Source organism: Bombus impatiens, unplaced genomic scaffold (assembly GCF_000188095.3).
Source record: "Bombus impatiens unplaced genomic scaffold, BIMP_2.2 scf_0203, whole genome shotgun sequence".
Taxonomy (NCBI): Eukaryota; Metazoa; Arthropoda; class Insecta; order Hymenoptera; family Apidae; genus Bombus; species Bombus impatiens.
The window spans coordinates 614,959-636,118 of record NT_176622.1 but is presented as its reverse complement, the minus strand read 5'-3'; the positions used below and the strand labels follow the sequence as shown (position 1 = coordinate 636,118).

The 21,160-nt window shown below is 38.8% G+C and overlaps 1 protein-coding gene across 1 annotated transcript in view; it reads right to left on the bottom strand.

The window, feature by feature from the left end:
* Positions 1 to 21,131, bottom strand: part of LOC100743494 — a 129,329-nt gene extending 108,198 nt beyond the window's left edge. The window contains 4 exon segments of the mRNA XM_024366241.2: positions 5,828 to 5,917; positions 18,020 to 18,077; positions 18,762 to 18,874; positions 19,441 to 21,131. Of these exon segments, the coding sequence (XP_024222009.1) occupies positions 5,828 to 5,917; positions 18,020 to 18,077; positions 18,762 to 18,874; positions 19,441 to 19,585 (406 nt within the window). The 5' untranslated portion in view covers positions 19,586 to 21,131.
* Between the last annotated feature and the right edge of the window lie 29 nt (positions 21,132 to 21,160).

The following is a 21,160-nucleotide window of genomic DNA, read 5'->3' as shown; positions in this document are numbered from 1 at the left end:
AAAAAAGAAGTCGAAAATATAGAATAAAAATTTTTCGTTCGAGGCTTCGTTTTCGAGAAAATCGGCTTTGAATTTTGGCTCGGTACGCCTGCACTTTATCGCGTCTCGTTATAACGGATCTCACTGTAGATCGTTACCTCGATGGAAAAATTAAAAAAAAAATTTGTATTCTATATTTTCGACTTCTTTTTTCGCCTAGAATCACCCCCTTTCCGCTTGTACCACCAGTTACCAACCACCCTGTATATTGAATATCTACGTACTTATCGTAAATAGGCAATTCTAGCGTAAAATCTGCTATTTAATTTGTGGCGGGCAGATGAGCTCGTTATTTTCAGGAACGAGTGCCTTCCAACAAGGCGGACGTTCCTGCACACACGGAATTCACGTGCAATTTACACGTGAAGATTTGCAGGCGCGTTCATTTAGAACAAAAAACGATGTCATCATTCGCGCGTCCAGAGACAAAGCCGTGCATACCACTGACAACGTCGTAAATACACCATGAAATCGTGGGAAGAACAGCAGTTTTGTCAGAGTCATTTACTCGTTACTATACAGACGCTTTTATCGTGCCATTTGATCGATAAAGTAGAAGATCTGTCACGATATCCGGAAAAATCAATCTTCCAAGACTCGACGTTGTGCAGTGTGCATAAAAGTCAATCTTAACGATTTACCGACCGCTAGCGATTCAACGCCATGCGCACGTCCTACCGGCATCTCAGGCGCAGATCCTCCCTGGCTTTGGTTTAGATTCTGCAATACCATTCTTTTCGTTCATTGCAAACGGCAAGTTTTTCAAATTGGTATAAAACAATGGGAGCTTACAAAGCAAGGCAATTGATGCGACTGAGCAAGGTACTTTAGTACTAAATAACAAATTACTGCTTAAATAATGAGAAAGATTAATAGACTACCGGTCGGTGAGCGTCGGCGATAAAAACCAATTAATAAGCTATCGGTCGGTAAAGTGTTAAGTACAGATGCTACGCTTTGACGTTAGCCATAAGGCCGAGAAGCGATGTTATTCGTAATTTTATGAAAATATTTCTTTAAAAAGCTGCTTTTCTTATGTTGATACTAATATTTGACCTATTATCATTCTATTAGGTCGTCCGAAAAGTTTCTTTCGTACGATCCATTTTGTTCTATCAAGATAAAGATTACAACGTTCGACAGGTTAGGTTTCATGTTTGTATAAAGATGCGTTGTTGTCAAAGACGGGTCTGTAAAAGAAAGACACTTTTCGGACAACCTAATATTATTATCGCTAATTGATAAAATAAATTTCCCGCTGCTAGCCCCAAACATCAGTCTCGGGAGACTCGATATTTCTAAATTCCCATAAATGCCATTTGCCAAATTTTCTCGTAGATATCGTTCGTGAAATTCGCAGAAACGTGAAATTTTACAAAAAAACTTTCTTTCCTATACCGATGCTACTCGAACCATTACTATTCCATCATTTCTGTTAATCGATAAAATGGAACATTTGCTATCGTAAAATACAGCCTTGGAAAGGTTTTAACGCTGCGAAAGCTGCATAAATTTATCCGCCGAGGAACTTCAATATCCCGTGAAATTTCGCTATCAAAGTTTCAGTCAATGTATAAAGTGAAAAACAGAGACTCCTAGAATAGTCGCCATCTGTTTATGAATATCTTGCATCAACGTTGCTAGCGAACACGCGACTTAATAGCAGGTAGATACATTTCAGGAAAATTCTGGAGAACAGTTGCAAGTGTATACGTGCATACGTATGCATTATCAGTAGCCGCGTAGATGGCGTGACTCGCCCTTGAAAAATAGTCTCGACGAGACACGAGGCGAGAAGAGAAGTTGCACTTTCTCCGAATCGTGGACCGGCGTTCGAGCACGTTTTGGCCCGGCGCCAACTTCACTCGAAAAGTGAAGGAGACACACCACGGTAGCGATGAGCTCAAGTAAGTTATCCAATACGTCGCAACTAAGTTCGAAGATCAACCGACTAAATTCCAACTTTCTATGCGTGTTTCGAGAAAAAGAAACGCTACTTTCCAGTAGATTCTTCGGTTAAACGCGACAGATTCGAACCGTCTGTGAATATTTTGAGAAGTGGAGAAGTTAGTCGCAAATAACCATGGAATTCTGATCGAATAAATTCGACTAAATCGTTTCTTTTTTTTGTCATTGAAATCCAACTGTTTTATTGTAATTTTCGTGCATAACCTGCTTCTACGCTCATAACAATCGATCACTCTGTCTCGTAAACATACAAATAGAATGTATAGTATTTATGTCACCGATTTATTCTAAAATCGAGGTACCTGTTAGTCGATTTTCGGAACTCGCGAGTACGTTTATTCCGATGTTGGAAAACAGCTTGACAAGGCCGATGATTTTGTGGGTTGGCAACTAAGTGATTTTTGTCCACCTAACGGCAAAATACGCAATCACTTAGTTGTCAACCCAATACAATGAACGAAACGCATTAAACAGGGTGCGGTCGAATAACAGGCACGCGAGATGATATACGAAAAAATAGATATAGGAAAATTCTTTCGTTGGGGGTTTAGTTCTCCAGTTTGAAAATTTATCAACTGTACTTGAGCGTGACTAACTGCAGATTGGACAACGGTAAATGAGCGGCGGCAAGTTACCATACGTCCAAAGAGAAGCGACAAACGTAAAATGAAATGTTTTCGCAAGACTAGGCTGATGTTTGAAATTTGGAAAATCCAGCGTACGCGCGTACTATTTTTGACCTTTGAATACCTTCAAACTTCATTTTCTCGAAAATGAAAATAAATTTTACCGTAGAATTTTTAACTTAACGGAAAATTGTGGCGCGTAGAATTGCCAGCTGCTGACCGTTTACTCGTAAACCTAAATCAGCCAAGTTGCAGTATACTTGACAAATTTGCAAACTCAGTTTGCCTGAAATTCGAAACTCGGAACGAACAAATTTTATTCGAAATCTTCTTCGTGTTTCTGCATAGGAAATTACCTCGCATCCACTTGTACGAGCAGCCTTCGAATTTTATGAACTTAACCATCGCCACTGCATTTGATTCGGATTTATAGGCACACGTTGAACTTGATCCCATCGCTACACGTTCAACGAAGCTGGGGAGCAACTGTGGCGAATTTTCTTGGCGAATGCATCGGCCTTGGGACGAGGGTTCGTGTGCACCGAGCGGATAAATTCGCGCGTTAACTCCACGAGCTTCTGTATCGTGAGCATGCGACCGCGATCTTCAGCTACTCAACTTGATTGCCTTCTGCCGCATAGAAAAGGATAATAGATTTTTCCATCGAGCTTCGTCGATTCTTCTTCCCGGATTATCCGACATTGGAATACGTATACATACGCTCTTCTTTCACCACGATAAACTAAGCTGCTCCGTGTCGCCTTAGATTACGAACATAATGGGCCCGTTTGCTGACAAACGCAACGTTCTGAATACCTCGGAACAATCAAACATATAGAGCAGATTTTTAATATCAAAGGGTTATACGGTAGATTCTAGACAACGAAACAACGAAGAAATAATCGCGTACAAAAGTATCGATCAAGGCTTATTTTTCAATTTACATGGAAGAAATTCGTTGGTCGAAAATGTAGATGAATTTGAAGGAGAAAATGTTTAGGAATATCACGGTCAAATTGTTCATCGTGAAATATAAAAGAAAAGGAATAAAATTATATTTAACTCTAGAATTACCACATCGGTCAAATCGACTGGTTCTACAATTTTATTTTAAAATTCCTACTTCGTGTTATATTTTTTATTTTCACAATGACTTTCGCAGCGTCAACTAAAAGAATAATATAATGAATTTTATTTTGTTTTTTACGTATTCAAACTGAAAATAATTTTGTATCAAGACTACTTATACCAATACCAGTCAAAATGGCGGGTACTTGTCAAAGTGTAAAAGGGTCCTGCAATCCGTTTATCGAACTCAATTAATCGGTTTCCTCGTTTTGTACAACTTACCACGCGTTTTTAAAATTTGTACTGCGTATCTTTCGATATGACGATATCAGTTATCGGGAAAATTGCGGATCGATCGCTAGATCGCTAGATGCTGACGCTAGAAATACCCCAGCGGTGAAAACGACTGGTTCTACAATTTTATAAATGTGGCAACCCTCGTTTAGGGATCATTTTAGGGATAATCGTTAATAATACTAAAAATGTACTGCATAACATAGAATTGCTTCTGTAAGAAAGTAATAAATCAATAAATATAAAAATATTCTATTATTACTTGATTATTATTATTATTTTATTATTATTACTTTATTATTATTTTTTAAAGACCAGTCATTTTCACTGCTTTTGGTTGAAATAGCTTCGGTGGTTCTAGTGTTAAGATTACGAAAGATCAAGAACAGATTTATTAGAAATAATACTCGGTGTATGGAGCGTGAAAAAGTTGAACTATTTCTTCGTTCAATTACGTGTTCTTATTAGCGGTAATTCATTAAGCATTGCAAGACACGTCGAACGAGGTAACTCGAGCGTGTGTTTGAACTATAATTTATCATTTGACGAACATCAACAATAGTCTCAGGCGAAGCTTTGAAGCAAGCACCTACGCTTGTCTATGTGTGTCACAGTGTTTGCAGGAACTTTGCCTCAGAGAACTACGTTTCACGAACATGTTCGCGAACATGCAAATAAATGGCAAACAGACGACGAACAGTTGGCAAACACCACGGTAGAGGCGCATCGTGAAAACAACTTTCGAAACGTTGCTGATAAAGATCGTTTTCTTGGAAAATCCAGTTAACGATCCTTTCATTATCGTCGATCAACGAGGAATTTGAAACGATGGAAAGTTATTCCCCCGGCTCTTACAGACTATCGAGTAAATGAAATTTCATAATTGCATGAATATTGTTTTTCTAATATTCTCATCGAATAGAAATGCTACGTTAGTTCAAGGTGGCTCAAGGTTCATTTTTGGTACGCTCCTGCGTTCTTGCGATTTTCAAAAATCATTGAATCAATTTCCGAGTGTTACGATGGTTACAAGAAATTGTAGTGTACAACGAAAAATGAATATTTTTCATTCTTCCTTTCTTTTTTTTTTTTTTTCAAGCTTAACGCGTTGCATGTTCTATTTTGATATATGAGAAGATACGAAGTCGCCATGTTACGACATAGAATGAAGATAAGAAAGATTAATTTTCGTCTTCTAAGAATTACTGAAACTCGATATTCCCTCCTTTTCCCATGGGTCCTTCGTTCCCGATCATCGCGAACATAATTGTTGTTATATCTATATTTAGAGGTAGGATCGCGTTAGTTGTTACTTTATAAACACCACGCTTCTCGGAGGCGAAAAACCTTCATCGCACACACTTGGAAGGAACACGAACGAACGAACGAAAAGGAAGTCTTAAACTATCGATCTGGTCTATCGACCGTGTCTAGTAATATCTCCTAGTTACTTCTTTTTGTAACTAGCCGTCAGCATATAGATGGCGAGCGAGGACTCGCGTTGTCATTTTCAACAATAATAAACAATTTTATACTTCGTTTAATAATCGTAATAGCGAATGGCGGCAAAACATTTCAGTAATAGTACAGTACCTAATATCATTGCGGTAATGTTCAACTGTGAACGGATAATTGCAGCGCGGATTGTTACGCAATTTCCTATTTTTATGACAAGAGCTAAGAGAGATGGAACCTACGTAATTGGTTTTGCCCAGTAAAACTTATGACAGGTATTGCACTTTGGAATATTTTACTGTACATTTACACGATGCTGTACATTGCGTGTATTCTATGCATCTTTGCATTTTTAAATCTGTACGTTGTAACAATACCGTAATACGCATTAGTATCGTAGATGAGTAAGAATCCGCGGTCCAACGATAATGAAACGATTAACCGCGTCTGTTTCGCGTCACTCGTATCTGAAACAAAAACGAACGTATTAAACCGAAACGCCAGCCAGGACAGCAGAAATTTTCTAGTAATAACAGGCTTTAAAAGGTTAACGCGAAACAAACGAACGGAACGAAATAAACGCGTAATTTTCAGCAGAGATCGTTTGCACGCTGTTCAACGCTACGTCTCCGTACGCTTGAGCTGGCATAATCAAAAAATTCGCTAAATCTGGGTCAAATAACACGCGACCTTTGCCATGTCGCGCTCGCCATGTTTGACAAAGCACCGTGGAAACGAGGGAAACGCGAAATTCTCAGGAGAAATTGTTGGAAGAGAGCCGCAAGTCCAGCCACGAAGGGACGAGTCACACAAGTTCGCTGTGGACTTTGAAAACTCCTGCCCGTTAGAGGAGATTAGAAAATGCAGATAACACGACGAGAGTAACCTGCTTAACGAGTGAAACGATTAACATTTTCTCCCACGATGAAGGCTCTCTAAAGTAAATCTCGCGGAAAATTACGTGCAGTCACGCTCGAACGTGCGTCGATGCCGATTTCGTCGAATTCGGGTCGAGCAAAACGGTGCCGTGACGAGCACGTTCTAATCGTAGCTACGATGATCGAAACAGTTCACCGGTATCCTTCGCTAATAGATTGGTATTAGATATTACAGGTATTACTATTGCTTTAGATATTGCAGCTATTAATATTAATACTTTGTATCTGTAACATCTAGAATATTAATGTTTCAAATAAATAAATAAATATTAGTCTTGTAGATATTGTAGGTATTGGTACTTTACAGCTATTAATATTTTAGGTATTGTAGCTGTAATATTAATACTTTGTATCTGTAATATCTAGAATATTAATGTTTCAAATAAATAGATAAATATTAATATTTTAGATGCTATGGATATTAGCATTTTAGATATCACAGGTATTAGTAATTTTAGTAGTTAGGTCCTTCGCTAATTCGAGGTATAGAAAAATTTTAGATGGAAAAAGCTAGTAGTTGGCGAGAAAGCGGATTAAAAGTAAACGTTGATTTCTTCGCCGATTCTATGGAAATGTAATTACAGGGCGATTCGAAAATCCAAGGAAAGGAAATATGAAGCAAAAATGATGGAAAGAGTTCGTTAATTTTGTGTTCCTTACGTATAAATTGCAACGGATCATTTGGCAATTCTGTAATTCTACTAGAGAAGAATTCGAGCTACGGAAATTCGAAACGACCGATAAACGAAGGAATTCGTTACTTTTGTACCCTTCGTCGATAATAAAATGCGATAATGAAGAATTTTACATTTTTCTCCTACAATCCTCGTATTCTATCAAATACAAAATATTCATATCATATACGTCCTGCGGCTTCGAATCGCGCATAAATACACAGAAATCCGCGATCTAAAGAAAAGCCATGGTACGCCCCATTAATATCGCAACGATATCGATATCGTAACATTATGTGAGAAAATAACTAACGCGCAATGTGGGTGTCACGCGAATGCTTACGAGATTGTCATGCAATGAGTGATTTGTGGTATTTGATTGTAAACGCTATACACACACACACATATACCACGACTATGGGATCGCGTATACAGTTAGAAAACTGGTTTTCGCCTAACCGTGCGTCAAGCACGGTATATGAATCGACCATAATCGAAGCCTTGCCATTCTCGTGTACCGTACAGCATCTGCTGCATTCACGCGAGATACGCGCGTGTGTCAGCATCGTGACGACCCTCGGACTTCTGCTTACGTGGCTCGATGTCTTGAGCAATAGATTTTACGAAAGTCTCTAACCGCCACGCGAATTTTATACACTTTGCCTTGGGAGCCGCAACGAATTGAAATATACTAAACCGTAATTCGCAAATTTACTTAATTTCTGCAAAGTATCGTATGGTTACCCGAGTCGTTCGTATCTTTCCAGTCCGTGAAATCGATATTATTTTAGTCGTTCTGAGAAACTTGATGGATCGTAGTAAACGACAGTGATTAGCATGACAACCTACGCGACAAAGAAAAATATCTACTACGACCTTTTATTCTTAGGATAAGGAAAGAAGCAAGCGTTTGAGAATGTTGAAGCTCGACGTTCACCGAAACTTGAAAGGCCTTGCAATTTCCAATGTAACTTTAGCCCAATATTTTTGCGAGACAAATATATTTTAATTTCGTGGATTCCTTTTAAGAACGCGTTAATAATACTTGCGTCATTTTAGAAAGTATAAGTAAGTGAGATATAGAAGCTTCGATAGATGCAGACTACTGCCACCGACTGCGCGTATTTTTCAATTGGTTCCAAATTCAACCATTACGATCATAGCAGTCGGTGTCTGGTTAGAAAGTCGATGAAATTTTGGAATGTTTTACGTAACGTGTACAACAGATGAATAATTGACTGTTTAAATACTGCGATGATCTTTGGCTTTGATATACTTTCAATAAATATCCTCCAACTACTATTACAATTTCTGTCAAATTTAACCATTATAATCATGGCAATCTTGTCTCATTGCAACGCCAAAATTCCAAAATGTTTTGTATACCGCGTACGATATATACACACGATACATCAATAGATTTAATGCATCAATAGATTCTAATACATTTTGTGTAATACATAGAATATATCCATGATCAGATGGGTATTCAATTTTATCATTATAATCACGTCGATCCCATCTCGTTACAACGCCAATGCAACCTCAAAATGTTTTGTATAGCTTGTATAATAAATGAATAATTGATCCGTTCAAATATTACGATGATCTCTGGCAACAATATACTTCCAATAAATTCTTTTGCAACTTCTATATGCATTTTCGAATCGGTTTCAAAGTTTGCCATTGCCATCGCCCCAGTACCATCCCGTTACAAAACCAATACAATTTCAAAATGTTTTACATAACCTGTACAATAGACGAATAATTGATAGTTCAGATATTACGATGTTCTCTGGCAACAATATACTTCCAATAAATTCTTTTGCTACTTCTATATGCATTTTCGAATCGGTTTCAAAGTTTGCCATTACCATCACACCAGTCCCATCTCGTTACAACGCCAATATGTTGAAAATGACAACGCGAGTTCTCGCTCGCCATCTATATGCTGACGGCTAGTTACAAAAGGGAGTAACTAGAAGATATTACTAGACACGGTCGATAGACCAGATCGATAGTTTAAGGCTTCCTTTTCGTTCGTTCGTCGTGTCCCTTCCAAGTGTGTGCCATAGAGATCTTTCGGCTCCGAGAAGTGTGGTGTTTATCATCCAAATAATAAAGTAATAACTAACGCGATCCTACCTCTAAATATAGATATAACAACACAATACAATTTCAAAATGTTTTATATAACCCGTACGATAGACGAATAATTGATCGTTCAGATATTACGATGATCTCTGACGAGAATATATTTCCAATAAATTCTTTTGCAACTGCTATATGCATTTTCGAGTCGGTTTCAAAGTTTGTCATTACAATCACGACAGTATTATCTCGTTACAACGCCAATGCAACTTCAAAATGTTTTGTATAGCTTGTATACTAAATGAATAATTGGCCGTCCAAATATTGCGATGATCTCTGACAAGAGTATGCTTCCAATAAATTCTTCCGCAACATGTATATGCATTTTCGAGTCAGTTTCAAATTTTACCGTTACAACCATAGCCAGCCCTATCTCGTTAAAATGTTTTATATAACGTGTACAATACATGCACGAAAGTATTCTATAGTAAATGTTTGGAATACTTTGGCGAGCTACTGTATACTCGGAAAAATACAAAAATCTCGCGCAAATATCCTCGGCTTGCTTCTCTCGAATGCCTCTGACCTACCCCCAAGCAAACGGGCTAGAAATAGGGCATTAACTATAGGCGGATTTTGCTAAGAGAAAAGAATTCCCTAGGAATGCGTTTCACTAGAAATTGCCCGTTTGAAATATAGAACGGTACGCGGTTTTATTAAGCAGAACGCTTACTAGCCCGCGCGGAACGTGCGGCTCGGTCTTTCACGCGGTTACGTGAAATTCCTGGAATCGTTCCGTTTCCTCCGCTGCAGCGTGGAACGCGACGTTCCTCTTCCTCACGGCGTGAAAGTAAATTCGATTAACGGCGGCCACTTTCCACTCTGTTACGGGGCCAAATTCGATTCACACCGCTATAAGATCGAACCATTAGCACCGGAAAGCGCGTAGCCTAAATTGCACCGCGCTAATATGTACGGAGCACTTAGGAGAACGGCCGTAATTCACCGGAGAACCTCGTACAACATCGACTCGACCTTCGACCCTGTTAGCTATCTTGTCGCGCGAAGTTCGTAAATCTTTCGGCCGCTAGAAACTTTCCAAGTTTTTACTATGACTTCAATTAATGCTATGACGATCGATGAGACGATATTGGCGTCATGGGAATGTTAATTATCGTACTAACGCGTAATATAGGTACGTGATTTATCTATTTATACGTTGATTATTTATTACCTAATATAATACTCTAATTATTTATTACCTTTAGCTCTCCGTTTTCCAGATATACGAAGTTATTGAACTTTGCAAATACAGCAGAATTCGGTAATGCGTAACGTGAAAATCGAGTACGTTGCAGTAATTAATCGGTCAATCGGTAAAGTATTCTTTTTTTTTTTTATTTCTTAAACTTTCTCAACGCCCGAGCCGCTTTTACAATAGTCAAATAATAATATTTTCTCTGCATTTAAAAGGGCATTTGCAATAAAATAAGAAGAGAATATAAATTGAATATATATGTCTCAAACTATAACTCTAACACGTGTATAATCTTAATTTATACATTCTTAACATTTATATAATTAAGCATCCACAGTGTGTAGTTCTACGCTTGTGTTTTCTAGTCTTTCTTCAGTCGTAAACCCCTTTCGCGATAGTCAAAATATCTTACAATCCTGCCACGCTATATAGAAGGATATCTCTAATGAAGAAAAGAAGAGTGATCGATATATACATATTTCAAAATATATGCTAACTTAATATTTATATAGTCAGCGCTAAAAACTTTCCAGAAGAAACTTCGCGGTTCGCAGATTCAGCCAGAACGCACATTAAAAGAGGAAATTTTGTAGCGTAAACGTGAAATCGGAAGAATCGACCGACGGCATGCACGAGCGTACGTCCGGCGTTAAAAGAAGAAATGCCATCTTTAACCGCGTCCCATAAGCCAGCGAAAGAAAGCTGCGGTGCCTAGTTTTCTAAAAATACTGGGGAAAATTCGTATCACTTACGGGGATGACCTGATAATCAAACGAGCTAGGCCGATGCGCACGACAGGCATAAATATTTTCCGCCGATCTATTTTTTTCTCTCTTACCCTTCTCCGTCACGGCCGTACGTAACACACCTACACATGCGTGTATCGCACATGTACAGCCCCGTTCATAAGTATTAGACAACTTGTGGAAAGTGTTTGATACGATTGAAAATGATTGATACAGTTTCACATCTAACACGAAGAAGCGAAGCGTTTCATGTTGCTGAAACTTCAGACCAGAATCTATTATTGTTACTACAATTATTTCAAACTGTTTCACAGTTAGAACCGAATCTGATCTAGTACCGAAAAAGTGAACTGCAACGTTCACGAAACTTTGGAGAGAAACGCGCTATAATCATTGTTATTTGAAACCGTCTCGGATTACAATCGAACCTGATCTTCTACGCAAAACTGAACCGAGATGTTTACAAAACTTGCCACCGAAACGTATTAGCGCTATAGTTCTTTGAAACTGTTTCGGGTTAGACCTAACCTAGTCTGCACCGAAAGAATGTGAATTAGAATACGTTCACAAAACTTTCGACCAAAACCTGCTGTTATTATGATTATTATCATTTGAAACCATTTATGGTTATATCTGAACCCGATCCGCCCCTGAACTGGTGAACTGGAACGTTCACGAAACGCCGGAACAAAGTCGGTAGTATCAAAAACACGATCGAAACCAGAAGAACAACGAATATGTCAGCCGATAACCATCGTGAGGATTTAAAATCTAAACTCGCCACATTTCATATGAAACGAGGAGGTGTCGTAACGGTTATGAGCGCCAGTGTATACACAACACAGCTGTGTTCCTCCACCGGTACTATCGGCTCTTTTTCTACTTCCTCTCTGCCGACCGTTCGCAACGCTATGCAGTAATTGTCCCGTGCTCGCGATGCGTGCAACTCTTCCCTGTTTTCTACGCAACTACTCGCCCCAGGCCAAACACACTACCAACGAACGACGTACCCTCGAATTCGCTATACCCTCTCTTACCTACGCTATATTAATCGTTTCTCAATGATTTCCTACTGCCACGTATGCCCTGCTTCCGTCGTATCGATCACACGCTGGCAAAAAAGAGGAAGAAACTCGGGGAAAGTCGACGCGTACCGGACGCGCATTCCCATTGACAATCGTCAATTCTCGAGTGTGGGGGCTTTAAAGCGGAAGAAGACTGCGGTTGCACGGAAATTTGATTTCAAGTTACGACCGAACGTAACGTGACTATTACGAACAAGTACTGGCGTTTATATGACGACGATACTCTGTTGTTTAGCGGTATTATTCGCAGTACCGTGTCTTTTTAGCGCGCGTGTTAATCGTACAAACTGAAAATCGCCGGGATAATTGCACGGAAATTTTATTTCCATTTACAGCCGCTCTAAATGAGTTACGAACTCGTACTCACGGGCCAAATTGTAACGATAAGTATTCTTTTACCGTGCGTCACGTTGAATATGCATTAGCTATACCTGCGACAGGCCGAAATCGCTAACTCTGTTCCGAGTTGTTCTAATATTTTTATATCTACAGAAATGTAAAGCACGAGAAACATCCCACTGTGCATATATGCATAGATGTACTTATACGTAAGTACCGAAGGGATGGGACACTTTTTATCTCACTATGCCCCGAGGATGGCACGATCTTTCGCTAGAACGCCGCTCTCTCTTTCTCTATCTATCTATCTATCTATCTATCTATCTATCTATCTATCTATCCATCTATCTATTTTTCTATCTATCTGTCTATATATATATATATATATACATAACAAGAAAGTGTATATATATATACTTTCCTGTCATGGAATTTCGCAACATTTCACTCGGGAATACATGGAAAAGTGGGTCATAATTTATGTTCTATTAAATGTACATCGTTTCAGCGAAACTACAATGTATTAAGATGGATCCGTATTGCAATCGGCGACCAAACCAGTAAACCGGTTTAGCCGCTCGTGATTTACGCCGTCTGTCAGGAGTACAGAAATTAATTCGGTGCTTTCTTCCTAGGTAAGTTTGTCATTTATCCGCTAACTTTGGGTAAATAAATCGTAAAGTTATCCGAGACGCTGAGTATTGCGCTATCTTCTGCATCACGCGTAAAAAGCCACTGAAATGGGCATCGTGTCGCGTCGTTCGAATAATATTACGAGAAAACTTTTTGTTTCCTAGCCCTTCGAACGTTCAGTTTGTACGTGATACGGACAACACGCCAAGTACAGAAAAATGCACTTTTAGTTTGTTGCATTCTGCTTTTAACGGAAAGACATTGAAATTTTACGTTAATTTCCAGACTATCAACAGCATCGTCGATATTTAACATTCTCGGCATTACAATGTACGTAGGCGATCGATATACAGGGTGTGCAAAGAATCGGGCAAAAGCTTTACGAACATGCAGTACTCGTCAAACATAGGCAAACAAAGTCTCTAATAAACACGAGTTGAAATACCACTGTAGTGGTACCCGAGTTACGAGATATTTTTGTCAATAAGACATTAGCTTTCCAGCGTATGTATATTGCCGACCAAATGTTGAGACACTAAATATTGACCGTAATATCGATCGCCCGAACGCCGTACAGAATTGTTTAAATGTACAGAAACCAAACTAAAGAAGAAACAAGATATTATGCAGATCGTGAAGTAGACTTGAGTATTCTTCCTTTTCAGCCTTTTCAAAGGAGGCTGATAAATTTCTAAAAGTGTAAAAGAAGAGGAAACTTAAGATACGCGTAAAACAGGCATATTTAAGTTCGTAGATAACAAAAAAGTTAAACATCTCTTCTTCCCATCAAGTCTCTACCGTTTGCGTGTTACATTCGATTGCACGTTACACGCAATTAGCGCCAAGCTTAGCAGACCTGGTCAAACGAGCGGTTTCAAAATTTCTGCAAATTTTTAACTTTAACTAACTTTATGCAAATTCTTATATCAGAAGAAGTCGAGAAACCGATTAATCGGATAACGTAAGAACTTACATGAAGTTGGACGAACAGAAGAAGTAACGATAAATATACAATTTTAAATGAAATTTTAACACCGAACGTTTGACCGGACCTGGTAAGATTAGCAGGTAACGCTGAAACGAGTTTGAAAATTGGAATTTTCCCAGTCAAATGATTTGACAAACGTAAGAAATGGAAGAAGCAAGAGAAACGGGAAAGCCGCTCGCGTGAAAGTCTCGTGGAAAAAATAAAGAAGGAGGAAACGTCAGAGGAATTCGCGGAAACGCTGGAACAAAGTAGCCGAGGTAGCCGTTCAGCAAAAGAGAAAAAAAGGTTGAAACGCACGGCAATGCTGACACGCGTGCTGCACCCTGACCGATTGTTGCTTCTCGTCGGCAAAACATTCGCGTTATTCGCGATAGGCAAATACGAGGAAGCGCGGGAGCGCGTGCGCGCGCACTTTTATCGGGCTGGCAACGAGCGCGCGTTACCGCTACGGCAGCGCTTAGCGATTTTTCCTGTGAAAACGCGCGTTAACATCGACGACACGGATCGCTTGTCCGTTTATGTTATCGATTTCCAGCCTGGAGAAATTCAGGCCCGACGATTAAAAGCTTCATCGAAATCCACTCTCCGGTGCCATCCGCGCTTGCTAATGGACGCACTTTTCGATCCTTTGCGAAACTCGCTCCACCATTAAATATTATTCGCTTTAAAGATACTCGGTTTAATTATCGTGTCAAAGGAAATACCGCCTCTCCATTTGACGATTGTAAATTTATCTATGCAACCGAACTTCGTATATATGTATATGTGTGTGGGTAAAAAGTTTCTCTATAAAGAAAAAAAAAAAAATAGCAAATATATTTGGACAATGCGTTATAATGAGATTTTTTTAGAATGAAATATTTAGTAAATTTAACATCATTTATACTCTCTTCTGGCAAACGCAATACTCGTGTAGATTGATAGATAAATTTAATCCAATTTGAGGTATCTCTCCTTGCGCCACATTGGTATATACGTTTGTATACATAGATCTAATAGATAAATTTAAAGCTTTCTTTCTGCAACTACAATTACGTATATAAGTAGTATATTCATAAGAGTAGTTGTCGAATGCATAGGTAGAGTTTTAGATTTTAGATTGGTTCGGGATTTGACCGATATAATCGTGACAGTCGTGTCCGATCACAGATAATGAAATTCCAAAATGTTTTGTATACTGCGTACAATGTATACATGATAGGCAATTCATTTTAATACGTCGACATGTGATACGTTCTATGTACTACATACAACGTAACCATTCACGTACGTATGCACGAGACGAGTTAAAAATCGTAGCATTGCGATCATGACAGTCGTGTCTCGTGGCAACTAAAACGGCAAACTTCAAAATGTATCAACCGATATTCAGTAAGGTAAGCGATCGAATGGTTTAGCGAGCCGCTGTAAGTTAGCTGTCTAACCCAGAAACTGCAACCGCGACGGATTCTTAGTCTCGGTTTTCGCGACAGAAAACGGTATTAACGTGTCACGTAACTGATGACACATAACTCGTGCGAACGAATCGAAACGAGCAATCAAATGAAAACTCATTTCTGCTCGGGTCCGGGAGATAGAGCCCATATAACGGCCGAAGAATAAAAGCGTGATTGCGCAACAATCGAACGGAGAGGACGAGCGAAAGATGGCTTTAAAAAGCAACGTCACCGTGGTTCGAGGAAGAAAAAAAGGATGGTTAAGAAAAAAAGAAAAGAAAAGAGTATAAGAGAGGAGCAATCACCTTCCGTATCGACAGATCCAGCGACGAGCGATCGACGATTAACGGTAACCAGCTTACTGCGATTTCGGGACTCGATAATCGAATATCCTCGAGATTCTGGACGATTCGAGGACAAACCCAGCTGCCATCTGGCTCCTCTTTGTCTCGATTTCCCTCCACCGGTAAGAGAACCGGGAACGAGAATCACAACAGGCACATACACAAAAACAGAGAGGGAGAACACGAGTGCACAGAGACACCAATGATAATCATCGAACGAATAAACACAAAGTCGAACGTATTCGCGCGAAGATGAGGTAAAAGTAGATAGATAGTAGGTGTTCGGGACAAGCCACGACGTCTAAGCACGCAAACGTGAGAAATTAAACGAAATCACGGGACGAAGTGTACGCGAAACTAGAAATGAAAGGTTAGGAGGACGATAAGAGCGCGCGGAATACCGCGGAACCGCTGGCACGTATGTACGGTTCCGTACTAGCGAGGACCTGAACGTGACAGCGGATACATTCGAAGGTTAGATTCCCTCCGTTCGTGTGCACTGTTTGTGCCTCTCGCCGAGTTCTCCTCGCTGTCTCTCTTCTCCCCTCTATTCGTCTCCGTTACACGCTGGCGGCGACCTGAACATTTACCTGGCGAACGCCGGAATCGCACGAGGGAACACGAAATCGGCCGACGATTTTACGTAAGGCCCGAGGTTTGAATCTTTCATATTCACGGGAGGTTAGTCTTGGAAAATTGTTTCTGGCAAACGATTTGAAGGGATTGAAGGGAGGAGATGATAACGCGAAGAAACTTGTCGAAGTTGTCGATAACGCTACCGATATCTATCGTATGAGATTTTCTATTAGTATCCACTTTCTCGTAATTAAAGAACTTATCTAAAAAATTAAGATTCTTGCTACTTTTTGCCTATTCTTCATATTGTTATCTTGTTGAAAAACGAAAACTTCGTAACTAGTGCTTTGTTTGATTATACTTTTCCCATATCCATTAAATATAAGATATAATAGTTGCATCGACTACCAAACATGCTACAAACTTCTTTAATTATCTGATGTTTGCATAAAAATGTTGGAGTATTCAACGATATTAATAAAATAAATAGACAAAATGTTCCTTACCGAGGACGAACGTTCTGAAGAAATATATCTTTCCAAGAAGGAACAGAATTCACTTCGACGAGAAGACACAATTCGTCTTTCAGAGACGCGAAAAGACTAACGAATTTTTGAAACAATTCCGATAATCGCAATATGTATCGAAAATCGATATGATGCGTTAAACAATCGATTGACACTCTACGTCATAGATTCTACGATATCGTACTGGCCAAATTCAGTCTCGATATTTCACAATAAAATCATTTAATCTCCTTATTTTTTATCTATAAATTCTTTTATTCGTTAATCCATTTATTAAAATGTATAATAAGTAATTTTTCTGTCAAACGATTTGCGAGGAGGGGATTACATCTTTCGTTGATAATGATGGATATTTCTACTTTGTAAAAGTACTGAAGTTTACGTTGATCTAATAACAGCAGTAAAATAAACAGATAAAATAATCCTTACCGTAGATAAATGTTCACAAGATATATATTTTTCCAAAAAGAACAGAACTCACTTTGATGCGAACCATTTCATCTTTCAGACACGAGAAGACTAACGAACTTTTGAAACAATTGCGATAATCGCAATATTGAAATACGACATGATGTACTAAATAGTCGATCGATAATCTGCTACATTTACCCCATAGATTCTATGGTACCGCACTGTTCAAAATATTCAAATTCAAATATTTTTCTGAACATGGCTAGATAAATCAAATAAAAACAGATATTTGTTTTACTAAATACCATAATGAGTAATTTACTTTGGATATTTTATGTATCTTTACATATTATACGGGTTCCGTATATTTTTACATCTTTAACCTATAAATGTATGAAAATCTGTCATCCAATCATTACACGATAAAATCATTTAACCTCCTCATATTTTATTTATAAATTTTGTTACCTATTAAAATCCCCACAAATTAAAATTACAATAAATATTCTTAAAACGTACTCACCCTTGTCCTTTCCTCTTTTCTTCCGCACTCGCAGACATATCGTTCGTGAGCTGACGCACTAGGGAAATAAATAGATCGATTAATCGATAAGCAAATTGATACTTACTTTACGTATCCTTAACTATCGAAACATACTTGAAAAATTATAAAACTTATGATAAGTACGTAATTTTTAATATTTGTAGTAAAAGGTATTAGGCATAATTTACATATAGTGTATAATAAGGTAAATAGTAAACAGTATAGATATTAATACATAAGATATAGTATTCATAGGGATATTCGAAAAATTTCTAGAAAACTTTTTACTTTTTACTTTTGCAAAGTACTGCTTGACAAATACTACTTCCAATGAAACGTCGAATCGATCTAATTCCTCGATTAAAGAGAAAAATCTAGATCCGATTAATAGAAAGAACGTTGTTTCCCAGTAAGAAACAGAGATTATACATATTTCGATAAGAAAATAGGTTATAAATCTTCAACATTCATGTATCAATAATTTATTTCATTGCACTTATGTTCTGATTTTACAGAATATTATTTTCTCATAATAGGAAATTAAGTACTCTCCAGAAGCTTAAAAAATTAACTCAGAAAATGGAAGAAAGGTACGAAAAGTAACAGTGAATGTGAATATTGTTTAATGATACGCTAACTCTGGAGAGATACAGTATTCTCGAGTATTTCCAACATTTTACTACAAATTATCCGAACAATCTTATAAATGAACGTTAAATACCTGACATATGTATTGAATGATTTCCGATTGACTGGAATTTTCCAGCCTGCTACCGTTAACTTCTAAAATTTCGTCGACCGCTTCCAACGTGTCCCTGTTGTTGGCCGGAGAACCTGCAATACATTTGGAACAATTCCCATTATTAAAAAAATATAAGTAAGTACTCGAAGAAATAAGAATCAGAATAATCTAATCATCAAACATTTACGAATTCGATATGTGTATAATGTGTTACAGTGCATATGTGTATACTACAACTATAATGTATCAGAATTTGAATCCGAGTAGAGAGAGAGAGAGAGAGAGAGAGAGAAGTATGATATAAAAGAACGAGTCTAAGTAGAAAAAGATGATACACGAACAGACAGTAGATACAGACTATACAGGACGAACAGACTAGCCAATTCGTTTGTATGTCAATGATTACACATGATAGCATCCTCGAGGAAAAGACACGAGAAACAAAAGAGAGAAAGGGTTTCACAGTTCACGCCTACGTGCTTGACAAGCAGCTTTGCTGACGCTCATTAAACTGCATGTAGCTGGTGCTAATTAAAAAAGGAAGAGAGAGAGAGAGAAAAAAGGAAAAGAAAATAAAAGAAAAAGAAAATGTTTTTTAACTTTATGACGATAAATAAACAGCAGAAGTTTGTTAATGACGCTGCTCATCGATGCTCACCGTACAGTTTGATCTTGTCATTCTCGTTGATCAATATGATAATATATCCCCCTAGATCGATCATTTCTCCTGGCTTCAACGATAGACACTGGTCTACTCCATTACCAGGAGAAAACGATGCTTCAGGCGAATCTTGACGCGACATGCTTGATTAAAGTCGATGATAGGCGCAGCCGCCCTATCATCACCGAAAAAACGATTCGCCGATATTAACGTCGTTACCGCGTCCCATTCTTTTCGTTTCCTCTTGCATCTTCGCATCTCATTTTATATATCCATCGATATATCACGATCTATATATACTACTAACAACATCCACGTTTTCCTAGACGTAAACGCATTCTATCTTCCTTCTTCCTCTCTTTCGATTCTATTTCTTCTTTATTTTTTTTTTTTTGCTTCTCTATTTTTCTCCGTTTTTCAGGTTTTAAGACTGGAGCCAAAATTTTTCGACGACGGGTTTGACACAGTTTTCGCTCGGCTGATTCGAACCGATGCAATTGTCGAGCCGCCCCGGGAACTTTCAACTTCACTAACAATTACCTAAGGTTGTTATATTTACGTACACCGATTAAATGACTAAAACGACAAGAGAACTAGCGGCGGATATTCCTTAAAAAAACGTTGCTAACGAACACGTAGCGTTATCCGATCGTTCCTCTTGATTAAGTACGTTGGTACTTAATATACTTTCGGTAGGGTCTGCTGCAAACTCGAAAAATCACAGGAGGAATAATATCGTTCTTTTTTATATATTTCTCTTTATATATTTTAATACGAGTACGAGGGATTCGTAATGAAGCTTCTTTTAACGTTCGTTTTAGTTTTGGTTAATACGAGCGATTCGGAAGAGTCCTTGGAGGAAACCCTCACTGGGGCCCCGAGTATGGGCCCCCCTACATCCTTGCAACGAAGACTCGCTTCTCGAACGATCAACAAATTCAGAATCCCTCGAGTCCTAGCTTATTGATTAGAGCTTTCACTGAACGCGACTCCTCGCTTGCTTCGGTCATCCTGACTGCTCGCATCCTTAACTGCATGGGTCTGTTCGGGTGGCATTCGGGAACCGCGAAGGAGCCTCGATTCGGAGTCGAGACCGGACTAACACGGGCTATCCTCATGCTAACTTCCCCTCACTTTCGTCGACGGTAGGTCCCAATCAAATGCACGTCCTACGATGGAATTTCATTACACAAGAGAGCACTGTTGCTTTACAGGCCGTCGTTTCTACGTGATTCTGCCTCTCGCCTCTCGTTTGTTGTCTACATCATCTTCATTCTATGCCTCCCTCGGCGGAGGATACTTGCGACATCTCGATCAGGCAGGATCAAAAGAGGATTTCACCGTGAAACGATTAACCTGTATTCCCGATGAACGTTCGCAAATCTTTATCGTGCTGTAATGATTAACGTATCTTCTGTTCTTTAGGTTTGACTGTACGATCTCGCGAATTAGAAACAAATTCGGCCACCCTATTCAGCTCCAGAAGCACATCACTTTTCGCTCTATTCGATTATTTCCAAAGATTCTGAGACACGAGCCATTCGCATCGATTCACTACACTATGGAACTGACTCCTGAAGAAGATCGTCCCATCAGTTTCCCGCGACACCGAAGCTCTAAAGTGTATTGTCGAGGATGGGTGTGAACCTGTGCGTGTTAACCGACGGCGGCAGCAGCCCTGACATCGCTTGTCGTCCGCTGATCTCCATCCCTCGCC